Genomic DNA, 25,036 nt, shown 5'->3' with positions numbered 1-25,036 from the left:
CAGTCACAGTTTGGTTTTCAGTGCTGGGGCTCTGATTTTGTGGCTGTGCCTTGTTGGCTCCCCTACGACCAGCCCCAGCCCACTATGAACCTCAGTAGAGCGGTAGGCCACTTCTTGGAAACAGCCTGCGGCTATATCTGCTGCACCTCTATGCACCTCCTCCCTATGTCTGGAACACCGCCGCACACTCGTCTTCCTGGGAGGGAGGGCTGCAGCTCAGGTGCCATGTCCCCCGCAGGAATCCTTGGCTGCCTCCACCCTTCCAGGAGCCTGACTCTGGGTCACCATGTCTGGGTATTTGAATCCACAGATGGCATTCATCGAGCACTTGGATGGCTCCTTCCTGTTTGACAGCATGTATTCCGAGGATGTGGAAGGCAACAAGCTGTCCTACCTGCCTGGTGTTGGTGAGCTCCTTGAGACATATCCTTTCTGGGTCATTGCTGCCTCTTCGGGTGCAGGCCTGGTCCAAGTACCGCCAGCTTGCCTTGGGCAAGTTCATTTGACCCTGTACCTCATTTTCCCCATCATTCATGTGAGACCCTGGTCGTTAAATCTCTGCTGTATGCAAAAGGCCATTCCAGCTACACCAGTTGAGTTTTGTGGGGCAGTACTGTCCAGATTTCTGCAGGCACATTGTGTGACAGCTACTGGCCGGGTCTGCCATGCCTGGGAAGCTGAGTTTTCTGAGGCAGGAGTAGGGAGTGTTCTATGCCAACAGTCTCCACTGGCTACGTTACTGCTCTTGAGCTACATCCCCTTAAGCACATCTCTAGGTGACTGCCGTTAGTAGCCCCAGAGGGTAAGCAGTTTGTACAGGATCGTTCATCTGTGCGGCCTAAGAGCTTGCATTTGTCCCCTAGCTGGTCAGAACCCGAGGATGTCACTTGTCATACATAGTGGCAGTGGTCCTGAGAGCCAAACCATGGGCTTCAGTGGTAAGAGGGAGATGGAGGGCACCTCTAAGACATGGGGCATTCTAAAGCAGAGGGCTCTGAAATGAGACAGCAAGTCCCAGATAGGTCTGTGGGCCACCAACACTGATGTCAACCTCCAGAAAACTTACAGGAATGAATCTCTAATAAATGAAGTGCCATTTGGGAATAATGCACTAGAATTGCGATTTGGGAGTGGTCAGGTTTCCCCAGGAATGAGAAGCAACGGCACTGTCCCATGTCACGGTGCCTGCAGCTGGCCTTTTCCTGGCTTGGACGTGGGCAAGTACCTGGCTGGCTGACCCTGTGATGGCTCCTGTGTGAGAGCCTCCATCTGTGGCCCTCCCAGCTCCTCTGGCCAGCTTTGGTGAGATCCTAAAGGCAGAGTCTAGACATCGGTGGCTACATTGAATCTGACACCTTTCTCAGTGGGTCTACCCAGAACCCACAGAGAGTAAGTTGGGGAAGATAGTGCTTCAACCATGTTGGCCACCCCTCTTCCTCAGGGACTTATGCTTAAGCACCATGAGGCTGTGAGGTTTGTGCAAAGGCATCCCATCTCCTGAACACAGCATCCCCAAGACCCTATGAGGTTGCCTGCCTGAGCCCCAGGACTCTGCCAAGGACTTTTTTGGTTTGTTTATTTTGTTTTGCTTTGTTTTGTTTTGTTTTGTGACAAGGTCTCACTATTGTAGCCCTAGGTGTCTTAGCCCTACCCCCCTACCAAATCCTAGGATTAAAAGTGTGTGCTACCATGCCCAGCCTCCAAAGGACTCTTTGTGGTGGCTTCCTCCATGCCCTTAGCTTGGGTGAGGGAAGGACACTGAGGCCCAGAGAGGTAACTTGCTAGGATGGGTCCCAGAAGCACCATTAGAGCTATGGTTTGCACCTGGACCACCTGGTTCCTCGCAGCTCAGATGAGCCACGGGACAGGCCCTTCTCAGAAGATTTTTTTTTAAAAAAATTAATTTAACCAGAGATTTTTTAAAAAGAAAGAAAAAGAAAAAAGGGACTCCACCTCATCTCCTGGCCAGACTTCTAGCTCTTGCTGGACCCCCCCAATCCTCTGGAAGTCTCTTCTAAGGCCTTTAGGCCTGTTCCTGAGTTCCTTAGGTGCAGGTAGAGATGCCACAACCATCACATTCTGCTACAGATTGCAAGCCCCAGATCGTTGGCTCCTCTGTTTCCCCTTCTGTCAAAAGGACGACCTGTGGCCTCCATAGTGTTCAGCATTTCATGCTCTGCAAGGAACTGTCAACATTTTTGTCACAACCCTAGTAGCCTGCTCTTGAGCCCCAAGCTTCCTTAACAGCCACTTACCTACAAGGACAAATTTGTCATCATCTGCCTGAACATTTTCGAGTATGGCCTGACGCAGCAGGAGAAGAGAAAGGCAGAGTTAGACACTTTCAACGAGTGCATACAGGAGGCCATCCAGGAGAACCAGGGCCAGGGCAAGCTTAAGGTTGCCAAGTTTGAGGAAAAGCATCTGCTGGTAAGTCCCCTTCTCCTGTGCCAAGGTGCCAGGACTCACCTCACTGTGGAGGAGCTGCAATGTCCATGCCCTCTAGCGGTCCCGGAGGCCCCTAGTCTCTGTCCATGTGCCAGGGATCACAGTGTCACCAAAGGGCACCACACACAGCTTCACTGAACCAGCACAGGGGCCTCCCTCACATCAGATACCCCAAGAATTCAAGGTCACCCTGAAATCATTATCATTAGTGTTAGCCGTGGTTACAGATTAGTGTTATCTGTACCACTCTTCTGTTGATGACGGTGGTAACACCCATGCTTTCTTCTATTCGTTCATTCGTTCGTTCGTTCATTCATTCATTCATTCATTCAGTAGGCTTTTATTTTCCAAGCCTCACTCTGCCTAGGTCTGGCATGCTAGGGTTCTGATACACATGGTCCCTGTACTTGGCAGTTCCCACCTTGTAAGGCATTGAGCCCTGGGCTAAAGCCTTTCTTACCTGAGTGACTGAGTGGTCAGGGCTGTCATAGAGCTCTGGAAAGGCTCACTTCCAGAGAAGGAGTTGGGGCCCCTCTGCCAGCAGCACAGGCAGGGATCAGGTTGGGGTGCCTTGGGATTTTAACAGAGTGTGCCCCTCTGTTCATCCACAGTCTGCCTGCCCCCTCTGCACCCACGAAGTCCATTTATCCACAGCCTGCCTGCCCCTCTGCACCCTCTAAGTTCGCTCATCCAGAGCCTGCCTGTTTCTCACAAACCTCTCATTTTAGCTCATCTTGATTTTTCTTGTCTAGTTTACAGCCATTCTGCCCTTTTCCCTTCCCTCCCCTCTGTGGTAAAGTATTACTTTATTATGACTCTTTATAGATTGAGCTAGTAGCCCTGAAGCCTTGAAGGACCTTGAGGGTTTTTTTCTTGGTTTGCTGTGTAGCTTGACATTTGTCATTGGTGCTTTTGTCGTGTAGAGTGTTTGTCTGTGTAGTCAGGCAGTCTACTGAGCATAATGTACCTCCAGCATATAATATCACACACACACACACACACACACACACACACATATATATATATATAGGTCTTTTGGGTTGTTCTCTGTGGAGCTTTTGCCTGTCCTGGAACTCACTCTATAGATGAAACCTTTGAACTGGCTTTGAATTTATGCCTAGCCTTGAACTCACAGAGCTCCACTTGCCTCTGCCTCCTGAGTGCTGGGATTGGAGGCGTGCACCACCACTGGCATAAATTTTAACAAAAGAAAGTCTTTCTTCTGGTTGTTCTTTCAAAGTATTTCTCTATTCTGTGAGTTTCCATTAAAAACCTTTCTTCTTGGACTGAGGATGTGGTTTAGTTGGTGCAATGCTAGCCTAGCATTCATAAAACCTTGGGTTTTGATCTGCAGTCTCACATAAATTCAAGTTTGGGGACACACTCCTGCAATTCCAGCACCTGGAAGGTAGAGGCAGGGAAATTAGCTTCAGCGACCTAGCGAGTCTTAAGGCCAGTCAGAGCTACACGATCCCCTTATTTTCTTCTTGCATTTTTACAGTTAGTTTTGCATTGGAGCCTCCACTTGTCTTCAGGTATGGGTTGTGGTGAGCACGGGCTGGGTCTTTCTCAGGTGGGAAAGTATCCCTCCTGTCCTTAGCTACACTAATCGATGTCGCAACCTCTTCCTGCTTCAGGGCTCATACTGTTAGTCACAAAATAAGATTGCATGGGTACTGGTCATGGTACTGGGACCTCTGCTGATGAACGGTTGCTCATCAGCCCACGAGACTGTCTCATTCAAAATGTTCAGTCTATTTTCCATGGATTTCTACTTGCTTCCTGTGGCTCTAAGGGGGTCTGTCTGGTTTGCTCAAAGACTGGAACTATTTTTGCTATAGTGTGGATATAGTTTCATCCCTAATGTGGCAATATTGAGAAGTGGCACCTTTAAGAAGAGGAGTGGGGTGAAGGATGGCTCAGGAGGTAAAGGCATTTGCTGTGCAAGGCTGGAGACTTCAGTTCAATTCCTATAAGCCATGTAAAAGTGAAAAGAGAGGACCAGCGCCACAAAGCTGTCCTCTGAATTCCACATGCATACACACCCAATTATTATTTTTTTATTATTTTTAAAATTATTTTATTATTTTAAATTTTTTTAATTAGTTTTTTATTATTTTAAAAGAAATGAATCGGTTTTAGGAAAGACTGATGCTTCTCCCTGTGTGGGACTGGGTTGCTGACCTCTTAGAGATGGGTGCTAATGAAGCAAATTCTGCATTGCCAGCCCTCTCCTGTGCATTCTCTCTTCCCACATGACCCTCTGGGCACCTGTAACCAGATACTAGAGCATGCCCTCCAGGGTAATGTCACCCATCATGTTGTGATGCAGCTAAAATATCCTCGAGAGAGCCCAGATGGGGCTAGCCAGTCTTGGGGTTTGTTGTTGTTGTTGCTGTTTGGTTTTTCGAGACAAGGTTTCTCTGTAGCTTTGGAACCTGTCCTGGCTGGCCTCAAACTCACAGAGATCCACAAAGCAGGTGTAGTGGTGCACACGTGTGATCCTAGCACTTGGGAGGTAGAGGCAAGAGGATCAGAGTTGAAGATCATCTTCAACTACATAGCAAACTCAAGGCCAGCCTTGAATGCATGAGACCCTAGCGCAAAAGAAAAAAAAAAAACAACAGAAAGCAAGACTAAAATAAAAACAACAGAAAACAAGACTAAAATTTTACATATCACTTTATGATGGTGATAAGTTCTGGGAAATATGTCATTATGCGACTGTCCCTGTGGGAACACCAAGCTGTTACTAGGTTATTGAAACTTTTTAGCTTCATTGGCTTCGGAGCCACTGTCACACTTGCAGTATGTCCCTAACTGAGACGTTATCACGTGGCACATGACCAGACTAGACTGAACAATGCGTTTGAAGCTGTGAGGACAAGGCTGAGGTTGGGGGAGCAGATGTGATCAGCTGGTAAGGTTTAGTTTAGTTTGTTTCTTTCTGTACTTTTTGTTTTTGTTTTGCTTTTTTATATTTATTTATTATGTATACAATATTCTGTTTACATGTATGCCTGCAGGCCAGAAGAGGGCACCAGATCTCATTACAGATGGTTGTGAGCCACCATGTGGTTGCTGGGAATTGAACTCAGGACCTTTGGAAGAGCAGGCAATGCTCTTAACCGCTGGGCCATCTCTCCAGCCCCTTTGTTTTGTTTTTGAGACAGGTTTCTCTGTGTAGGCCTGACTGCCCTGGAACTCCTCTGTAGACCAGGCTGGCCTTGAACTCACAGAGATCCTCCTGTCTCTGCCTCCTGAGTGCTGATATTAAAGGCACGTGCCACCATGCCTGAGTGTTTTGTTTCTTGCTAAGTCTTCTGTTTGTTTTCTTGTCTTTGATTTTTGGGCTTTGGTTCTGGATTTTTGACATATGGTCTCATTCCAGCTCCAAACTGTGAATCTTAGGCTGGCCTTCAACTCCTGGTCCTCCCACATCTGCTGTCTCTGCCTCCCAAATGCTGGAATTGCACACAGGTGCCACTATGCCTAGGATGAGTTCATTTCTCTTATCATTTACTTCTGTTTTATGTGTTTGGGTGTTTTACATACATGTATGTCTGTGTGTTGTTGTTGTTATTATTATTATTATTATTATTGGTTTTTTGAGACAAGGTTCCTAGTATAGCCCTGGCCATCCTGGAACTCACTTTGTAGACTAGGCTGGCCTCGAATTCACAGAGATCTGCCTGACTCTGACTCCCAAGTGCTGGGATTAAAGGCGTGTATCACCATGCCCAGCATGGGTTAGTTTTAAAAGCTTTATTTGCACAGATTTTCTTCAGCCCTGGCTCCCATCTCTGTTGATAAGAATGTCTTCCCCTCCTCCTGGCACAGACAAAGAATTTCATCTTCTACTTTTGAGAAGATGGGGTAGGCCTGAATGCTCTTTTGGCACCTGCATTTTCAGGTACCTTCACATGCATTAAGAGCATCAGGTAGCTTCCCCAAGGTCACAGAGCTAGCAAATTGGGAGCTAATGATTGAACTTGGGCACTTCAACTTCAGACTCCAAGTTTTTACCTATAAAATCAAACTGTCACTTACTACTAAGTAACATGTTTACCTACTGAATCCCGAAACACAGGGTTTTTGTTTGTAGAATTTGAATGCCATCCGAGAAGAGAGTGAACTGCCCAATATCGAGAAGAAGCTGATAGAATGCAGTGATGACATCACGGAGCTGTTCAACATGCTCATGACGCTGGAGATGCAGCTGGTGGAGCAACTGGAGGTAGAGCCAGACTGGCATAGACGCAGGGCCTCAGCATGCAGCTGCAAAGCCTCACAAGCATGCCTTCACAGGCTCTTCCCCTGCATGTCCAGTGTAACCCAGTGGACACACAGGAGAAGACTGGGCAGGTGGAGACAGGTGGGTCTCTAGAGCTCCCTGGCCAATAGTGTAGCAAACATGAGTTTCAGGCCACTGATAGGAAAACAGGCAAATGGTGCTTGAGGCTGTCCTTTGCCTCTACCCAACGTTCACACCCCATACACATGCACATCACCACATATAAAAATGAGCGTGTGCATGTCTCATATGAATGTGCACACACACACACACACACACACACACACACACACACACACATCACTTTCTTCCAAAACTATTAAAATACATTACAGGCAGGGGCTAAAAGTGTAGCTCAGTGCTTGCTTGTTTGCTTGCTTGCTTGCTTGCTTGCTTGCTTGCTTGCTTAGCACAGACAAGGTTCTAGGTTCCATCCTCAGCAATCACCAAATCAAGAAAAGAAAAAAAAGAAAAGAAAAGAAAAGAAAAGAGAGGCACACACTGCTAGCTGCCTAGGAAAGGACTCTTTTGGAGAATGAGAGGTGAACTTGTTTCTCTGAAAATCTCCTCTCCCCCATCCTAGAAGAGCCCAATAGTGTGCAGATTGCTTATTAGGCCCAAGGGGAAGTTCGGGGGCGCATGAAACAAGGTGGACCTCCACTCAGGAGCCAAACAAAGGCTCATCAGTGTTGCAGGCTATGCTTGCTGTCTTGGAGGTCGGCAACGCAAGGAGCCTGTCACTTGGCACTGGCGATGGGAAATGAAAAGCACGGCTGTCTCAGATGCATTTGTAGCCAGGGTGACTTGTGTGTTTGCAGGCAGTCAGGCTGGGATTGGAAGTGGTGTGATGAATTGGACCTCATCAGATGTTGCCACGGCTGGGCCAAGAGACAGTGCCTAATCAATTCCTCACACGTCAAGTGACACTTCCTACACAGGATAGATTCGCTGTTGCCCAGCACAGCAGCCGCTCATTTCCCACCGGGAATTGCTCGGCTCCAGCACTGCTGAGGCAGCGCCGCAGGGGAGGGCTGCTGGCTCCCAGTCCTCTCAAGCAGGGAGACTGTTTTCAGGATGCAAACATCTCCCAGGTCCATGCTCTCATCCTGCCCATGTCACCAGCCACCTAAGGCCGGAAGACACTTGTTTGTGCTTTCTAATGACCTTTTATTCACCAAAATGGTGCTCACACGCATGTGATAATGGGCTCATTTTCTCAGCCTGCAGACTGGCCTTGGGCTCCTGTGAATGCCCTTGCGGTGCCAGAGGTCTGTGGGAGACAATGGAAAGGGTCTTTCAGGGGAACAGGTTTCGTAATCACATTTGTCTGTCACTTTCTCAACAACACTGAGATCTGCTTAGGCCACAAGCGCTCTGCTAAGTACTGGGAACAGTAGCTAACTGTTGGACGTCTAGGGTAGCAGCCAGCATCTATCCAGGGTCCTGGCATCCTGGCTCTGGCAGATAGTTGGTAAGTCATTTGGGTGATGTAGCTAATTTAACTACATTAACCATTAACTGCCATGATACTACACAGAAACCCTGTCTCACATATGAAGAGGCCCAGAAAGATTAAATGATGTCCCTGGAGTAGAGCTGGCTCTTGAGATCGCCCTCTACTGCTTTTGTGGAGATGATGGACAGATCCTGCTGAGAGGCCTGAAAGGAAGGAGTCCATTCAGGGAGGAGAGGAGTCAGTATATGTGCTCCTGGAAGAGGCAGCTACATAGGAAAAAGGCCTAGTGCCAGAGCTGCAGGATGATCTTGCTTAGTGGGTAAAGGTGCTTACCGCCAAGCCTGGTGACCTCAGTTTGATCCCTGAGACCCACATGGTGGAAGGGAAGAACTGACTCCTACAAACTGTCCTCTGATCTCCAGATGTGTTCTCTCTCTCTCTCTCTCTCTCTCTCTCTCTCTCTCTCTCTCTCTTTCACACACACACACACACACACACACACACACACACACGTAATATAAAAATATTAAATCCTGGAACTGGAGAGATGACTCAGTGATTAAGAGCACTGGTTACTCCTCCAGAGAACCTGGGTTCAATTCCCAGCACTTACATATCAGCTCACAACTGTCTCTTAATTCCAGTTCCAGGGGGTCTGACACCCTCACATAGAATATATACAGGCAAAACACCAGTGTACATTAAATAAATCTTTAAAAAATGTAAATCCCAGAGGCAGTAGCTGATGAGTTACTGGTTAAAAGCACTTGTTGTTTGTGCAGAGGACCTGGATTAGGATCAGACCCCACAAGGCAGCTCTTAACTGTTTGTAACCCCAGGTCTAGGGGACACAATGCCTCATCCTGACTTCTGCAGGTACCAGGTGTGTACACAGTGTACAGACATACATGTAGATAGAGCACTCATGTACATACAATAAGTAAATCTTTTAAAACATGGACAGCAGAAGCATTCAGTGTAGTGAGCTGACACTGGAGAGTAGCAGAGCTCTGGGAAGGAGGGGTGGATCCTTAGCCATTGGCTGCCCTAGGAGGTCAAAGAGGGGTGGGCTTTGCCACGCAGGGTCTGTGATTTGAGGTGGGGTAAAGGATGTCGATACACATGGTGACTGTCTTCTGTATCATTTCCAGGAGACTATAAACATATTTGAAAGAAACATCACTGACTTGGTGGGACTGTTTATTGAAAATGTCCAAAGTCTATATCCTTTCTGTGACGAGCCCTACCTCACCCCATGGGAAGGCACCATGGGCTCCTGGGTTTGTCTTGATCTCTAGAGCAACTAGGGCAGAAGGGTCTAGGTTCTTAACAAAAAGCAAAGGTGGATGAAGCCGCTTCAGAAAGTAAGAGGAGATCAAGGAATAGCTTGGTGGAGAATTTGCTTAACAGGAATGAGGCTCTGGGTTCAATGCCCAGCACTGAAAAAAAGAGAAGGAAAATAGAGATTAACAGTATGTGAATAAATGGTGGGTACAGAGTAAAGTGAACGCTTTAGATCATACTTCAGTCCTTACCCAAAATACTTAACCCATAGATCTGCAGAAAGACCTAAGTCCTCATTCCAAAAAGGTGTTTATACCCCTACAGGGCCCTAGTTCACGGCTCTCCATTTTTGAAAGTAGAAGAATGTAAAATGTACCAATTCTCACCAGGAAAGAGGTTCTTCCTAGCATAGGATGCAGATTTGTTGACCACAGAGCGTTTTCCATAGCACCTGAAGTGCCTCCCAACACTCAGCAGTGGTGGCCTTGCTAGAGTGCCGGTTTGGATGACAGAGGGACTTCTGCGCAATGGTCTTGCAAAAGTTCCTAAGTGGGTGATGCTCATGGGGACACTGACACCCCAGAATTCCTGACTGACTTTTTATTGCAGAAAACCACTCTGGGATAAGGCATAACCCACTCTGAAGACAAGACAAATTATAGGGGAGCTTGGCAGGCTACTTATTAAGGTTAGAAACCAACATATGAAACATTATCAGCCCTTTATAGGGGCAAAGTGCTAAGTTCACCCCAGAGTGAACTCAGGTTCTGTCATCCTGGGGCTCAAAGTCTAGCACGCAGCCATTGAGGTACCAAGTGGTATGCAGGGTACAGGTCATCAGTCTCCACAAACACTAAAAAAAAAAAAGAAAAAAAAAACAAAAACCTGCAGGTGGCCACAGGAACCAGGTGTAAGGAGATAAATTCCAGTCAGCAGAAGCAGTGTGTTCCAAGACCCTGAGGAGAAATCTGAGAAAACAAGTTTCCAGCCGAGGGCTTCCGGCCATGTCAGAGAATGGACGTTCCGGGGAGCTCTAAGCTAGGAACTGGCCACTTAAACCCTTCCTCTTATTCCAGTTGCTGTTGGAGAAGGGGTAAGAGGGCATGGGAGACCAGTGAGGCCTGCTGCAGTGCTGGGAGGCCATGGGGGTGGAGACGGTGATGAGATGAGGGCCCTGAGGTGAGCGCCACCGAGGGCCTGAGGATGGCCCTGGGCTTTGATGCCTGTGGGTGACAGCTTTAAGGCCAGGATGCCTCTCAGTGCCTCAAAGCAGATCCTGAACCCTTAGAGCAGCGCCAACATATCAGATAACCTGCATATTTATGACTCACAACAGTAGCAAAACTACAGTTATGTTGTAACAACAAAATAATCTTATGGGTGGGGGTCACCACAGCATGAGGAACTGTAGTAAAGGCCCGCAGCATTAGGAAGGTTGAGAACCACTGCCCTAGAAACTGGTCTCTCTAGTGGAGATGGCATGGCCTTGTTTAGCAGAGGCCCAGCCACCGGTGGGAGACATCTGGCCTGCTCTGCTCCTGGCTTTAACTCACGACTGCAGGATGGCTCAGTGCCGCGACTTGGAGAACCATCACCACGAGAAGCTCCTGGAGATTGCCATCAACACCCTGGAGAAGATCCTCAAGGGCGAGATGGATGAGGACTTGCCAGATGATGTGCGGGCGGTGAGTAAGGATGGAAGGACTGGGGCACAGCAGCCAGGCCAGGGGCCAGAAGTGACTCGCCTAAGTGTGACAAGCTCTCGGAGATCTCTGTGTCTTCACCTGAAGGAGACAGTAACTACAACACTGGTACACCCCCAAGCCTCATGTCTGGTTCAGCACCACACTGCCCGGGTTCCTACCAGGGCAGGTGATGAATACTGGGGATTCATCATTGGGATTACACCTCTGAGTCCACTCCGAGCTCCTGCAGCAGCATGTAGATGGCTTAGGAAAGGGCTCCAGGCAAGGATGAATAGGCACCGGTCCAAATCCTTCCCCTCAGGGGCCTGCTTTTGTCCCTACACTGCTGAGTTCCTCAGCTGCTCTTCAGCACTATGCTATTGCCAGGCCATGTTCCAGTTGCCCTGCCTGCCTCTTATAAGCTATTCTCCATCTGCAGGCAGGTAGATCCACTGGAAACCCAGACTACACAGTCCTCACCCCTCCCGGGTTGCCAAGATCTTAGAGTTCATTCCCATAGGTCTCAGATACTCCAGGCTAGGCCTGCTTCCCTTGGAGTCCCACCCCAGGTTCTGATGCTCAGTGATCAGCCTCTGGGGTACTCCCATCCGTCAGGCTTGCTCCTTTCAGCTGACATTCTGTCTTATTAGGATTTCTACTGCTGTGATGAAACCCCATGACCAAAGCAACTTGGGGAGGAAAGATTTTATTTCATCATACAACCCGCAGGTTATAACCTAGTACTAAGTGAAGTCAAGGCAGGGACTCAAGCAGGGCAGGAACCTGGAAGCAGTAATTGATGCAGAGGCCATGGAGAAGTGCTGCTTACTGGCTTCCTCCTCATAGCTTGCTCAGTCTCCTTCCTTATAGAAGCCAGGACCACCAGTCCAGAGGTGGCACCACTCACAATGGGCTGGGCCCTTCCACATTGATCACTAATTAAGAAAATGCATTACAGCTAAATCGTATGGAGACCTTTTCTCAAGTGAGGAGTCTTCCTCTCTGATAACTCTAGCTTGTATCAAGTTGACATAAACCCAGCCAGTACACATTCTATCTGGCAGACATGCTCACGCCTCAGTCTCTATGTGTTTTTCTTGTCCTTGCCATTCAGATCTCAGCTCAAGTCCTAACTCTCCTGAGAGGCTTTCCCCGGGTACCTCTTACACTACTGTTCCTTTTCCACACCTCATCTGTCAGGTCACAGTTTTAAACTTAGGTTCATGTTGATTTGTTCCTACAACTCTTCATGCTTCTCCTAAGCTTGCGAAGGAGACCAGAGATGATCGTCCTGTCACCATGGACTGCCTGTGCTAGCAGGAGCATCCAGCATGGCAACGGGAATGACTTTGGAGCTGGGTGGATGAAAACATGTATTCACTAAATCTTGGCCTTATCAGGAGCTGGGCTTAGCTGTGCAGACAGAAGGCCAGCAGCCTTGGCCCCATAGCCTCTGTTCTGAGGCTAGGACAGACACCCAACACAGCAGCAGGGTGCAGGGCCACAGTCACACTAACCGCCTCTCCACACGCCACTTACAGAGCTCATTGTTGACCAGACAGGAAAACGCTACTCTGCCCTAACTGAGAAGCACGTCTCCTCTGAGAGGTTCTGGAAGTCTCTGACAGTACTCATGGGGCGGGTAGAGTTCCTAGACCTGTGACACCAGTGAACATCATCACTGAACCATGCTCACTCCCTAGTGACTCTAGCACACAGTAAAATATGGGCCCCAGAGGCAGAGAGGCAGATCAGCGTGCCCTCTCACCCAGGTGGCCCTGTCAGAGCATGGTAGTGTCTGGCAACCAAGTTTCATTAGAGGATTACCACCACCCAACCTGTTGACCTCACGTGACCTCATTTCCTCACCAAAAGGAGCACCATTATCACCCGAGGTTGTGAGCAAGGCAGGCTCCTAGATGCCTGGTGAGAATGGCACAAGCAGTGAAGGCAAGGGTCTGAATTTTGACTCTAGTCTGACAGACAGTGCTGAGCCTGTAACCGTAGTTGTCGCTGCACCCATCCCTACTCACCACAGCTGACAGGCATTTGGGGGGTGCCCATGGTAGCAGGCTACGGGGCTCTGTCTCTTTACTAAAGGGATTCTTAGACTCACTAGCAAGACTGAAATAGATTACTGCCTTCAGAGCCTCCTGGTAAGCTGGGCAGTGGTGGTGCACACCTTTAATTCCAGTACTCAGGAGCAGAGGCAGGTGGATCTCTGAGTTCCAGGGCTGCGAAGGCCACACAGAAATACCCTGACTCCAAAAACAAAACAAAACAAAAAAACCTGGGGGAGAGCCAGTGAAAGTTCCTCCTTCTTACTTATTTACAGTCAGAGACAAGAAATCCCCAGAAACCCAGCTGCCTTTTGCAGAAGCAATAAAATGGCCTGCTTTCTGCAGAGAAAAACATTGGCTATGAGAAAGTCTGAGCACACTAATAGCTGGCGCATGCTGCAGTCTCTGAGAGCCAGCCTGTCAAGAGCTGGGCACAAACCGCCCCCTTCAATCTCCAGGTAGACATGGAAAGTAGGCACCGCTGTGTTTCCATGTGGATGGGGAAAGTGAAGCCCAGAGATTACAGCAGTGGAGCCGTGATTTGGACCCAGGCAGCTTGACTGGACAGAATGTTTCCTGGGCCTACAGCAAGAATGGTCCAGAAGAGGAAGAGGGCTGAGGATGAAAGCAATCTGGCTTCTGCTACCCTGAGGTCATTGCACAGATCATGATTACAAAGCCACACGGCTTAGGGTGTTTCCAAAGCACCCCAAAGTTTAGGATGTTTTCAAAGCACCCCTCTGAAGCCAAATGCTACTGGCCATGCCACTCTCCTGACCCAGCTTTCCTGCATTTGTGTCCCCCAACCTGGGCAGAAAATTCAAGACTCCATCCAAATGAATGTTGATCCATTCAGCATCAACAGAAAGGAGGGATGTCACCTGCACTCTTAGGAACTCTTTACATCCATGCAGAAGTACAGCTGCAGAAGCTGGGTCAGTGCTCAGGTCTGGTCCATGGGAGGAGCTGCACATTCCCAAAAGCTGCTTGAAGAAACACTAGAGTTGATGCTGTGGCCGTACCTCTTTCTGAAGTCCAGGGCAGTGCATGCTTCCTCAGTTTCTTTTGGATGGAAGGATACTCCTTTCCGGATAGATAATAATGGAGGATGACCGTGAAAAAGGGATGGGTTCTGCGGGACCCCTTCCAGATCATCTCAGGCGTCTACTGATAAAGTAACAGTCAAGGAGTTAGAAGCAAAGCTTCGCGGAGGAAGGGACTTTGTGCCTGCGCATGCAGGTCCAGGTCATCGTTCTCAATCTCAATCTGAAGTCAAAGGATATAGACATGAATGCAAATGAGCTCATCAGAGGCCATTGCCAAGCCACAGGTACAGTGACAGTGCTCTGGTAGAAATGCAGGGATGGGGGTCTAATTTTAAACTCTGTGAAGAAGTTAGTGTGGCGCTTGCATAATGGGTGAAAAATCCTGATATTTTGGAGCAGTTCGAGCACTGAATGGATTCAGGAATTCGGACTCGGTTGCAAACAGACTCTTGTGTGAAGGGCAGAAGGGTAAGCTCTCTGCAGGCAGAACTCCTCCCTGCTTTTTAGTTAGAGAAGGAGCCTATGGATGGGCAGTGGATCATGGGATAGTCTCTTGCCCTCCTAACACCATGACCACAGATTCAATTTAGCTGCACTTGGGGGGCCAAGAGGTAGCTGGGCAGTGATGGAGATGCCTTTAACACAGCACTCAGGAGACAGAGGCACTGTGAGTTCGAAGCCAGCCTGGTCTACAGATTGAGTTCCAGGACAATCAGGGCTACACAGAGAAACTATCTCAAAGGGAAAAAAGAAGAAGAAAGAAAAGAGAAGAGAAATGAAAAAAGAAAGGAAGGAAGGAAGAAAAGAGGGAGGGAGAAAGGGAGGGACAGAAGGAAGGAAGGAAGGAAGGAAGGAAGGAAAAATGATTTGGATATTTGGGACACAGTAGGTGCTGTGGTTGTGGCTCACAAAGGGAATGTTGCTGCTTTTGTCTCCAAAGGAGACTTGGCCTTGATACATCCAGGGAGAGATGGGCTGGTTGCTCCTTCTGGATGTGGCTGCTAAATTGAAAATACTGGATCTCATGACCCCTACTCCACAAGTGTGAGTACCTCAGGAGTGGCGAGCACCTTGTGTGCATTGCATTGGCTGGAGAATGTTCATAGCTTTACAAGCTGAAGATGCTCTACTGAGCTGCACTGGAGAATATGCAAAACAAGTTTGTCAGTTCACTGTCCCTCAAAAGTGAAGGTTGGGTGTGAGTGCACCATGAAGTGACAGTTCTCCAGTCCTGCACAAACTCCTAGTGGAATTTCTGTGGAGCCACACCATGAAGGATATATGTCAGCCCAGGACAGGAAAGCCAAGACTCACATTTCAAGACTCCCTAGGGCTGTGGCAAGACAGTCAACAATTGAAGATGGGGTTTGCTGCTCAGAGAACCCAGTGAACTGACCTCCAAGCTGAATATAAAGTGTCTGAGAGACATTTCAGGACCTGAAACTGGGTGGTTTTATCTTCCTTGTTCTTTAATTCCTATTGCAACCTGGGGCACTAACTGGGACGTAAGTGCTGCTGTTCTTAGCGCCGGTTGACACTCAAGTCTTTTAAGGCAAGCTGGAGCATGTGTGCGTGTGTACAAATGTGCAGTGTCTGTGCTTGCTTCTCCCTGATGGGCTATGACCTCAGGTGTAACCTAGAACCTAGAACAAACAAGTCATCTTTACAAAATGTGTTTTGAACTGTTTGCAAGTGAAACCTAAAGTTGTAGGAAACTTTCATTTCATTGAGGGTCCAGCTGTGGTTGACACAATGTGGACAGAATGAATCTGCTCGTTTAAATGACTTGACCTTGATTGTGGTCCATTTAGTAACAGTGTTTTATTCATTAATCTACGTGGATGTGTTCTCATCCCTCACACATGGTGTTCTTCCTTTAACAAAGAATGGTTTCAGTGAAACTTTCTAGCCGGGGCTTAAGGTCAGAACCTTCTAAAGTGATAGTCTTGATAAGGGTTTTTCTTTCATGAACTATATGAAGCTTAAATAATGTTCAGTTGTGTAAAGTCTTAATTTGTGTATAATGGAATGTTATGTATAATGTAACACTGTAATAATAGAGCAAAGTTTCACTCAGGAGGAAGAGACAGGTGAATCTCCATGAGTTTGAGGCCAGCCTGGTCTACAGAGCAAGTTCCAGGACAGGCTCCAAAGCTACAGAGAAACCCTGTCTTGGAGGGGAAAAAAAAAACAAAATTTTACGGGAAATTTTATATCTTTGTTCTTGTTTAAATATACTTTTAAGATAAAGGTACAAAAACAAAAGAAGGCTATTACTAGATTCCTTACTCCTGAGCCCTCAGTGAGGACAGGTGTTCATCTTTTGATCTGCTCAGAGCCTGGCCTACAGCCTGAGTAGGGAAGGAACTGAATGACTTCCCGTCATTCCTGTGTGTGACAATGCTGATCCATTGTCCCACATCAGCTAAGCTGGCTTTCCTCACATGGGATTCTGTGGTGAGCCAGCGTCCCCACAGACGCTGTTCTGAAATGGAGTGTGTGCACAGTAAGCTGAAGAGAGAGAAGGCAGGAGGGAGAAAACCAAGTAGGCTGTTTTCCACACAACTTTGTACAGCATTCAGGACACTCTGAGAGTCCTGAATCTTCCTTTGGGAGCCAAGAGGTGTTGGATCCCACGAGTATTTGATCAAAGAATACTTTCTTTTGCAGAAACATTAAAATGTCAAGATCATACATACATATTGAGCATATTAGGCTGATACTCTAGCAAATGAAGCAAAACACTGTTGTGTATCTCTGACCCAAAAATCCAAACAAATTTTGGTGCATCTGGGATTTCAGATTTTCTGGTTGCAGGGGTGTTATAAAGACTATGCAGATATTCCAAAGCCAAACCCTGCAAAACCTAAATCCCCATGCACCTCAGATAAGCCATGTTCCCCTGTATATGTGCTACCTGCAGTTTCTCAACAGAGGACACCAGGGCCTTTGCTATTCTTTTGTTTACTAGTATCTTGGGCTCAGAGTGGGGCAGTGCTTCCTCAGAGCTTCAGCAAGCTTCCCCTGTCCCTTGAATGACTGGGATGCATTCCCCATTCCAGCCCGAATCTGCATCTGAGTCAGCCAGCCTCGCTAGACGGTAAGTAGTTATACCAGCTTTCTGTAAGGACCACACAATGCCAGGAACAGGCCAAGGCAAAGCAGACCCCAATGGAATGCAAAGCTCAATTCTGTTGACATGAGAATAGCGGAGACAAACAGGAGGTGGACACTTATCAGCTTACAGGGCCCACGGTTGGAACAGCCTGGAGACCCAGCCAGACCTGACTATCAGAGGTTTAGGACTACCCAGAAAGAGGCTTTGTGAGAACCGATATGCTAGCCACCTGCCATCTCCCTGGAGAAAACATGCTTTTGATGGGGACCGCAGCATGACACCTGTCATGGCTCAGGTTGAGGAGCAGGCTGTTGCCCAGGGATGAGCTGGCACAAAGTGACTGATACAATATGGGCTCCCCATTAGATGTGGCCACACAGCCTGGGGACTCCCAGGGACCTCTTTTCTATGCAGCTCCCTCACTTTGTGCTCAGGGCATAATGACACACACGATCTCATTTAGACCTTCTCACTTTCCAGCTCTTTGTTGACAAAGACACAATTGTTAATGCTGTTGGGGCATCGCATGACATTCATCTCCTGAAGATTGACAACCGAGAAGATGAGCTGGTGACTGGAATCAACTCTTGGTGTGCACAACTATTAGACAAGGTGAGTAATGAATGCCAAGCCACCCAGCATGCTGGCTCGAGTTTTCTAGCTACGAGAGTGTGCTATTTTCCATCAGAAACAAAGTACAGAAAAGAATTAAGGATTGTAGAATTCTGCAATAAGGACAGTGTGGCCCAGTCACACTCTTGAACCCATATACTTCATTGTGTCTGTAACTCCTGCTTGAGAGAGAGAGAGAGAGACAGAGAGAGAGAGAAGCAGTGCACGTTGTGGGTGGGGCTCTGAAGTGAACATCTTCCTTCCCTCTCTTGGGCCGCAGTAAATGATGTCAGCTGTCATAGACAGAGCACCTTGCTTTCTTTCCATTCCCCAGATTCACAAAGATGAGATCATGAGGAACCGCAAGCGAGTGAAGGAGATCAATCAATACATCGACCACATGCAGAGCGAGCTGGACAACCTGGAATGTGGTGACATTATAGACTAGGTGTCAGCCAGAGATCCCCTGATGGACCCAGCCCCCGAGAGTTATGGGAATTCCTTGGTTCATACCTCCTCCAACACCCTTGGTAATAATTCTCAATTTTAAAAAAAAGGTCTGGTGTTAGTATTCTCTTAGCAGGAGACCGCGACAGTGATCATGTATGAGCAGATCCAGAACCACCCACACCACCTACACAGGTGGCCGGCAGTCGAATGGAAGTGTGGTGATGGCAGAGTGCTAACCCCACCCATGCACGCTAGTGCTCTTCACTTGGCATAGCCAGGGAAGGCTGCAGGCAGCATCTTTCCCTACTCCGGGTGCTGAGGACCAGAGAAGTGAGAGGCTGACGCTCCTACTGCAGCACGGAGCTACAACAGCCTGGGCTGCTCCTGAAGGCAGAGGCCACAGCTCCCTTCAGCTCAGAACGTGGCTGCATGAACCTAAGTCAGGGGCTCAGCCTGGTTCTCCAGGCACATCGCCCTCCCACTAGGCACGGCAACAGGAAGCAGAGCCTGCTGCTAAGACTGTGGAGGTGACTGTGTGGAGAGGACGCTCAGGACTCCCATTGGAAGATGAAAGGAAAGATGTATGTGTTAGCTTCCCACCACTGTAACAAACACCATACACAGACAACTTGTAGAGAGAAAAGCATTATTTTGGATCTTAGTTGCACAGTTCAGTTCATGATCAGTTGGCATCATCATGGCAGGCACACAGTATGAAACCACCCACTCATGGCCAAAGAGAGAAAAGAAGAAGAAGGACGGGGGGTCTCAAGAATCCCCTTTGAGCCTGGAGAGATGGCTCAGCGGTTAAGAACATTGCCTGCCCTTCCAAAGGTCCTGAGTTCAATTCTGGCAACCACATGGTGGCTCACAACCATCTGTAATGAGGTCTGGTGCCCTCTTCTGGCCTGCAGGCATACATGTAGACAGAATACTATATACATAATAAAAAAAAGTAAATTAAAAAAAAAAGAATCCCCTTTGATAGCACATCCTTAATGACCTAAAGACCTCCATTAGGCTCTGCCACCTAATCACAAGACCCAGGGGCTTTTAGGGATAGTAGCGACTTCTTTTGGGGAGGTCATTTCTGCTTACCTTAGGTAAGAACAACAGACCAAAGAAACAATTCCATCCAAGTCCAGCATAACAACCAATGGCTTAATTAGGATGACTTACAGGAACACAGGCAATTTGCAGGCAGTCTTGCCCTCCCCCTAGAAATGGTAGATACTTACATATTCCTGGGGAGGACACGAGTCTTATCGGGCCAATCTTGTGATGGCCTCATGCGGGTAATACAGCTGCTCTGATTTCCAGATGGCAATGGTCATGCCACACCCAACGGGCAGATTTTCACATACTCTGCCCATTCCCTTGGCTCTGGCATTCTTTCCATTGCCTCTTCTGCAGTGCTCCCTGTACTCTGGTGAGCATGACTGCTAAAGATGGATGGTCATTTTCTTCCACTCAGGGCTGCATATTGGCTGCTACACCTTAATACCCACCTGTTCCCAGTAGTTTGATCAACAACCACCACTCTTTAATACGAAAAGCATTGTTAATGAAGGCCAACCACAGAAGCACAGATACTAGAATCCAATCTGAAAATCAGACTGGGGTACACACCTGTAATCCCAGGTCACATTCAGCCACATAGTGAGTTTAAGACAAGCCCGGGGTAGAGATGCTGTCTCAAAAAAAAGGGGGGAGGGAGGGGGGAGGCCAGGTGGGTAGAAAGCAAGAGCAAGGTAGAGGGGGCACACACACAATCTGACAGTAAAGCATATTCATTTAACAAGACAGCAATAGCTTCTCCACTAAAACCTGACCTCCTTTGCCACGGATCTTGGGACATAGTTTTTTTCATACCCATATATCATGCCACTATTGCAGTAGTGGCTGAATTGTGCACAGCATGCTGATAGTGTAACACATGAGGTGCACAGCTGAGCAGGATCATTGGTAAGAACTCTCCCCTGGCAGCCTGCACAGTGCTCTCCAACCTACCATCACAGCCAGTTTTGGTTCTGGCCTGCAGCCAACAGCTGTCAGAACTGTGAGTATTGCGTGTGTACCCAAGGAAGCTCCCCCACCAGCAACTCGGGGAGGAAGCCCACCCTGGCACTGGAACTTTCATAACCTTATTATGTCTTCTGGGTGTGCCTTTTACTACTCATGCAGGTGCCTTCTGAGTTGACATTCATGGTTTTGTTTGTTTCTTCTTTTCTTTTTTTCTTTTTTTTTTTTTTTGAGACATCTCACTATGTAGTAGCTCTGGCTGTCCTGGAACTCACTCTTTAGACCAGGCTAGCCTCAGAGATCTGCTTGCCTCTGTCTCCCAGGTGCTGGGATTAAATGCATGTGCCATGTCTGGTGACACTCCTGGTTTTTTTAGACACAGGCTGTTATAAGAATGTCTAAATCACCTTGTCAGGTGGCACCTGTGTCTTATCTAATCACAAAATTCGCGAAGATGTTCACAGCTGTTGCCAGGCCCTTGTATGGGTTGATTTCCTATCCTTGCTCCTCTGAGTACATGTGCATATACTTCAGATACATTTCTAAGTCTGAAAATCGTTCAGAAATTAATATTACATGATGGATCCTTTTCATAGAGTAGGCAGGTTCTCTGAAGGCCCACCAGCATCTTTTCCAAACAAGTGCCAACCTGACTAGGGATTCAGCAACCACAGACACTAGAGCATGAAAGGGTCCTGCTGCTTACGCGGTGTCCTCAAAGGAGCAAGGTTATAAAGCGGTGTGGTAGGAGGTACCGGGTTAGGTAGCTTCTGCCATCTAGATATTCTCCTAAGCCTTCATGTCTCCTCATCCTGGGCCCAATACATCTCTCCATACTAGTGAGCTCAGAGGGCCAGGTGGGAGCGGGGCCATGCTCCTCTATAATGCCAGCTTTTTAATTCAGCTGTCCAGGCAACATGCTTTTAGCAAGCACACTGGTGGCTTCTCCCGCCCCTTAGCCACACCTCAAGCCATACACTCAAGGCCAGGGCAAATTATCTCCATACCCAATATACTTTCTTATAGGTAAGGAATGTATACAGCTTTCTCTGGGAGGTGGGAGAGGGAACAAGCTTAACCTTTGATGTCTATGCTGCTTGGCCAGGTCTCCTGAGAGCTGTTCCTCAAGCTTTAATGTCTTTTAGAGGCGCGTGGGTTCTGACTTGGCAGAACTTAAAGCGCTACCTTAACAGGAAGCTTGCTGTATTATTCAGAGCTCTCTAGATATGTAAGAGAGAAAGAGAGAGAAAGGGGGTTTATTAGAATGGTTTACACGTTGTGTTCCAGCTAACCAAACAATGGCTGCCTACCATCTGGACTACATGAGACCTCCCCCTCAACAAACAAAGCAAAAACTGAAACCAAAAACAAAAATGCAAACAACATAGGAAAACCTTAGTTTTTCTGCCCTCTAAATTAAATGTCTATGTGGCAGCAGCTACTCCTCTGCTCCTCTGCCAGCCAGGAGAAACATCTACTGACTTAGGACACAAATGCAGGGCAGATAGGTCCATTTGAAAGGCCAAAGAATCCAGTAGTTGTTCAATACATGAGGCTGATGTCTCACCTGGTCTTCAGTGTTTGCTGGAATTGTGAAGAAGGCGGCTCTAATTACAGTACAGACAGAGCTTCCTTCTTCCATGTCCTTTATATAGGCTACCAGCAGAAGGCGTGGCCCAGACTAAAGCTGGATCTTTTCATCTCAAAGATCAGGATCAGAAGTGAGTCACAAATGATTTAATTAAGAAAAAAATCCCTCGCTGGTCAGTGGTAGCACATGCCTTTAATCTCAGCACTCGGGATGCAGAGGCAGGTAGATCTCTGTGACTTTGAGGCCAGCCTGGTCAATGGAGTGAGTTCCAGGACAGCAAAGGCTACACAGAGAATCCCTGCCTCAATACACCACCCCACAAAAAAGAAAAAAATGAAAAAACAAAAAAACGCAGATGTGCTATAGTTAAGTTGACAACCAGGAACAGCCGTCACACTTGCCATATTTGCTTCTGACTGAGTGAGACAGGCCCCTTTGCTTTTCTTTCTCTCTCCCCTCAATGCCTGATTTATATCCCAGTCCAAATCACATACCTCTGCCAGACACCCTCCTACCTCATGTCCCACTATAGGGGCCAATAGAGCCAAAACCCACACCAGAGACCCTGGCTGAATTAACTGCTCCTTTAAGTCCTGCACACATGGCCCTCGGATATGAGGGACTGTCAACCCACCTCTCTCACACCTAGCCTCCTCAGCAGCAGCTGTCTGTCCTTCCTCTGTTGTCCTCCAGCTCCTGATTCTCATGGGGACTGATTCCCTTGTGTTGCCTTAGGTTAAGCAACCTTGATCTAAGGGAGGGATGAGCAGTTCTATTATTCAGTTTTTGTTTCCGAAGCTCATGTGTCCCACCTCACAGCCTCATAAGCCAGGCTGTAAGACTCTTTGTTGTTTCAAAGTTTTTTCCAGAACTAGAGAGATGGCTCAGTGGTTAAGAGCACTGACTGCTCTTTCAGAGGAGCATGGTTCAATTCCCAACACCAATATAGAAGCTCACAACTGTCTCTAACTCCAGTTCCAGGGGATCCAATGCCCTCTTCTGGCCTCCACATGCACTGCATGCACATGGTGCACAGATATACATGCAAGCAAATATACATACATATAAAATTAAATTAAAATAATTTCCCCCAATTCAAGCAGTTCAAAGACAGTACTGCTAGGTATGGTGACACATACGTGTAATCCCAACACTATATCTATCTATCTATCGATCTATCTATCTATCATCTATCTATCTACCTATCTATCTATCCACACACACACATACAAACATACATGCACACACATTTACATATATGATAAAGCTTTGAGGCCAGCCTGAGCTACATAGTTCCAGACTAGCCTGGGCTATAAAGTGAGACATTATCTTAAAAAACAAACAGCCGGACAGTGGTGACACCCCCCTTTAATCTTAGCACTCAGGAGGCAGAGGCAAGAGGATCTCTGTGAGTTTAAGGCCAGCCTGATCTATGGAGTAAGTTCTAGGATAGCCAGGGCTACACAGAGAAACCATGTCTCAAAGAAAAAGAAAAAAAACAAGCAAACAAAAATAAACAACAAAAAAAACAACCACAAAGCACAAAACCCAACAGTTTATAAGAAAATTTAAATTCCTTGTTATGTTCTGTTAGGAATTACTGTTAAAATTTACTTCCAGAAGTATCTCTTCTCCTGATTAGGAATGCTTCTGAACGTGTCAGGGTATTATGCTTTTGTGCATTTCTACACATTTAACCATTTCCATCAAGTTTAATTTCTGTTTTGAACTTGATGCCTTCACCTTTTATTAGTTTTCATTATTTGAGTTTAAATCCAATAAAAATTTGGTGTATTCTCTCTCTCTCTCTCTCTCTCTCTCTCTCTCTCTCTGTCTCCAAAGTCCTCAGAATCTAACCTTTGGATAGCTCACTGCTTTCACTGTTTGCAGTATACTTATAATATCTGCTCCAGTCCAGGTATACTTTTCTGGCTAAAAACAGTCAGAGTATTCCCTGACACTAATAGTCCCCTGCACTGGACTATGAAGGCCCCATCAACATGTTAAATCATGGATTTTCCCCACTCCTTTATATGGATTGAATCTGAAGGTATCTTCTATCATTTCTGCTTCATTCTCAGCCTTCCCTTTTCTACTTTTCTGAAGCCGATGCGGAAGACAGTATTGGCTGGCATTTCCCACTCTAAGTTCTTCCTTATGTACGCACAAGTTCTTTTGGGGCTGTCAGCTCCCAGTAAAAATGTGGCTGCTATCACAGCCTGCTTAGGAGTCCTTCATATAGGTACTACTTTCAGCGACTGCAATATGTTCTTGAGTCCATCAGAAATTCGAGGGCATCCCCAGTTCCCTTTACCCTCAGACCCCATTCATGGAGGAGGCATGCCACTGTTATCCCCTGGCCATTCTGGAATCACCCCACCACAAGGAGCCTCCACCTCCAGATGTCTCAGCCTCAGAGCAGGGGCCACAAACTGCGACGATAGCAAGAATTACCATAAACCATCTATAGGGGAGGGCTGCCACATATGAACTGATCTCCACCCTCAGATGCTTCAGCCTTAGCTGCAAATGCTCCTTCCAGGCTCATATTTGTCATGTCTTTATTCGGGCACCAAGTATATATAACTTTCTGAGGAGTTTGCTCCTCACTCCAGATGACAAACCAAAGAAGCAATTCTACCGGGTCTAGCCTGGAGAACCAATGAGAATACAAGGGTTACTTGCAGCAGAGTTGCCCTCATGCTCCAGCAACCATTAACTATTTAGTAGATGAACTCTCCCATCATCCATGAGGGATATTAATGAGCCCAATCCTGTGTGGGTATTACAGCTGCCCTGATTTTAAGAAACCAATGGCCATGACATGCCCAGGGGACATAATTCCACAACAGGAGGGCACCCCAGATCCAGATCATAGCACTGCATGTAAGTAACCAGGACAGGGCCACCTTTGCTTTCATCCCAGAAAGAATTTACATTTTTAACAGTAAATCATTTTTTTAAAGAACA

The 25,036-nt window shown here is 47.3% G+C and overlaps 1 protein-coding gene and 1 pseudogene across 6 annotated transcripts in view; both read left to right on the top strand.

Annotated features, from left to right (window-relative positions):
* The window catches only part of Drc3 (dynein regulatory complex subunit 3), a 42,418-nt gene extending 23,309 nt beyond the window's left edge, over positions 1 to 19,109 (top strand). For 5 of the 6 annotated variants that reach the window (XM_087910559.1, XM_087910558.1, XM_087910555.1 and 2 more), the window contains 5 exons: positions 311 to 423; positions 2,256 to 2,430; positions 6,554 to 6,685; positions 17,872 to 18,003; positions 18,338 to 19,109. In XM_087910559.1, coding sequence (XP_087766685.1) covers positions 311 to 423; positions 2,256 to 2,430; positions 6,554 to 6,685; positions 17,872 to 18,003; positions 18,338 to 18,451 — 666 coding nt within the window. In that variant the 3' untranslated portion in view covers positions 18,452 to 19,109. Of the gene's footprint in view, positions 1 to 310; positions 424 to 2,255; positions 2,431 to 6,553; positions 6,686 to 9,349; positions 9,417 to 9,901; positions 9,906 to 11,043; positions 11,168 to 17,871; positions 18,004 to 18,337 lie in introns of all 6 variants that reach the window. The other variant, XM_087910560.1, reaches the window with a different exon arrangement.
* LOC146892941 (threonine aspartase 1 pseudogene) lies at positions 14,461 to 17,865 on the top strand (annotated as a pseudogene).
* Positions 19,110 to 25,036: the final 5,927 nt, after the last annotated feature.

Source organism: Myodes glareolus, chromosome 9 (genome assembly GCF_982192425.1).
Source record: "Myodes glareolus chromosome 9, mMyoGla1.1, whole genome shotgun sequence".
NCBI lineage: Eukaryota > Metazoa > Chordata > Mammalia > Rodentia > Cricetidae > Myodes > Myodes glareolus.
Note: the sequence above shows the minus strand (reverse complement) of the source record. Positions and strands in the feature narration are given on the sequence as shown.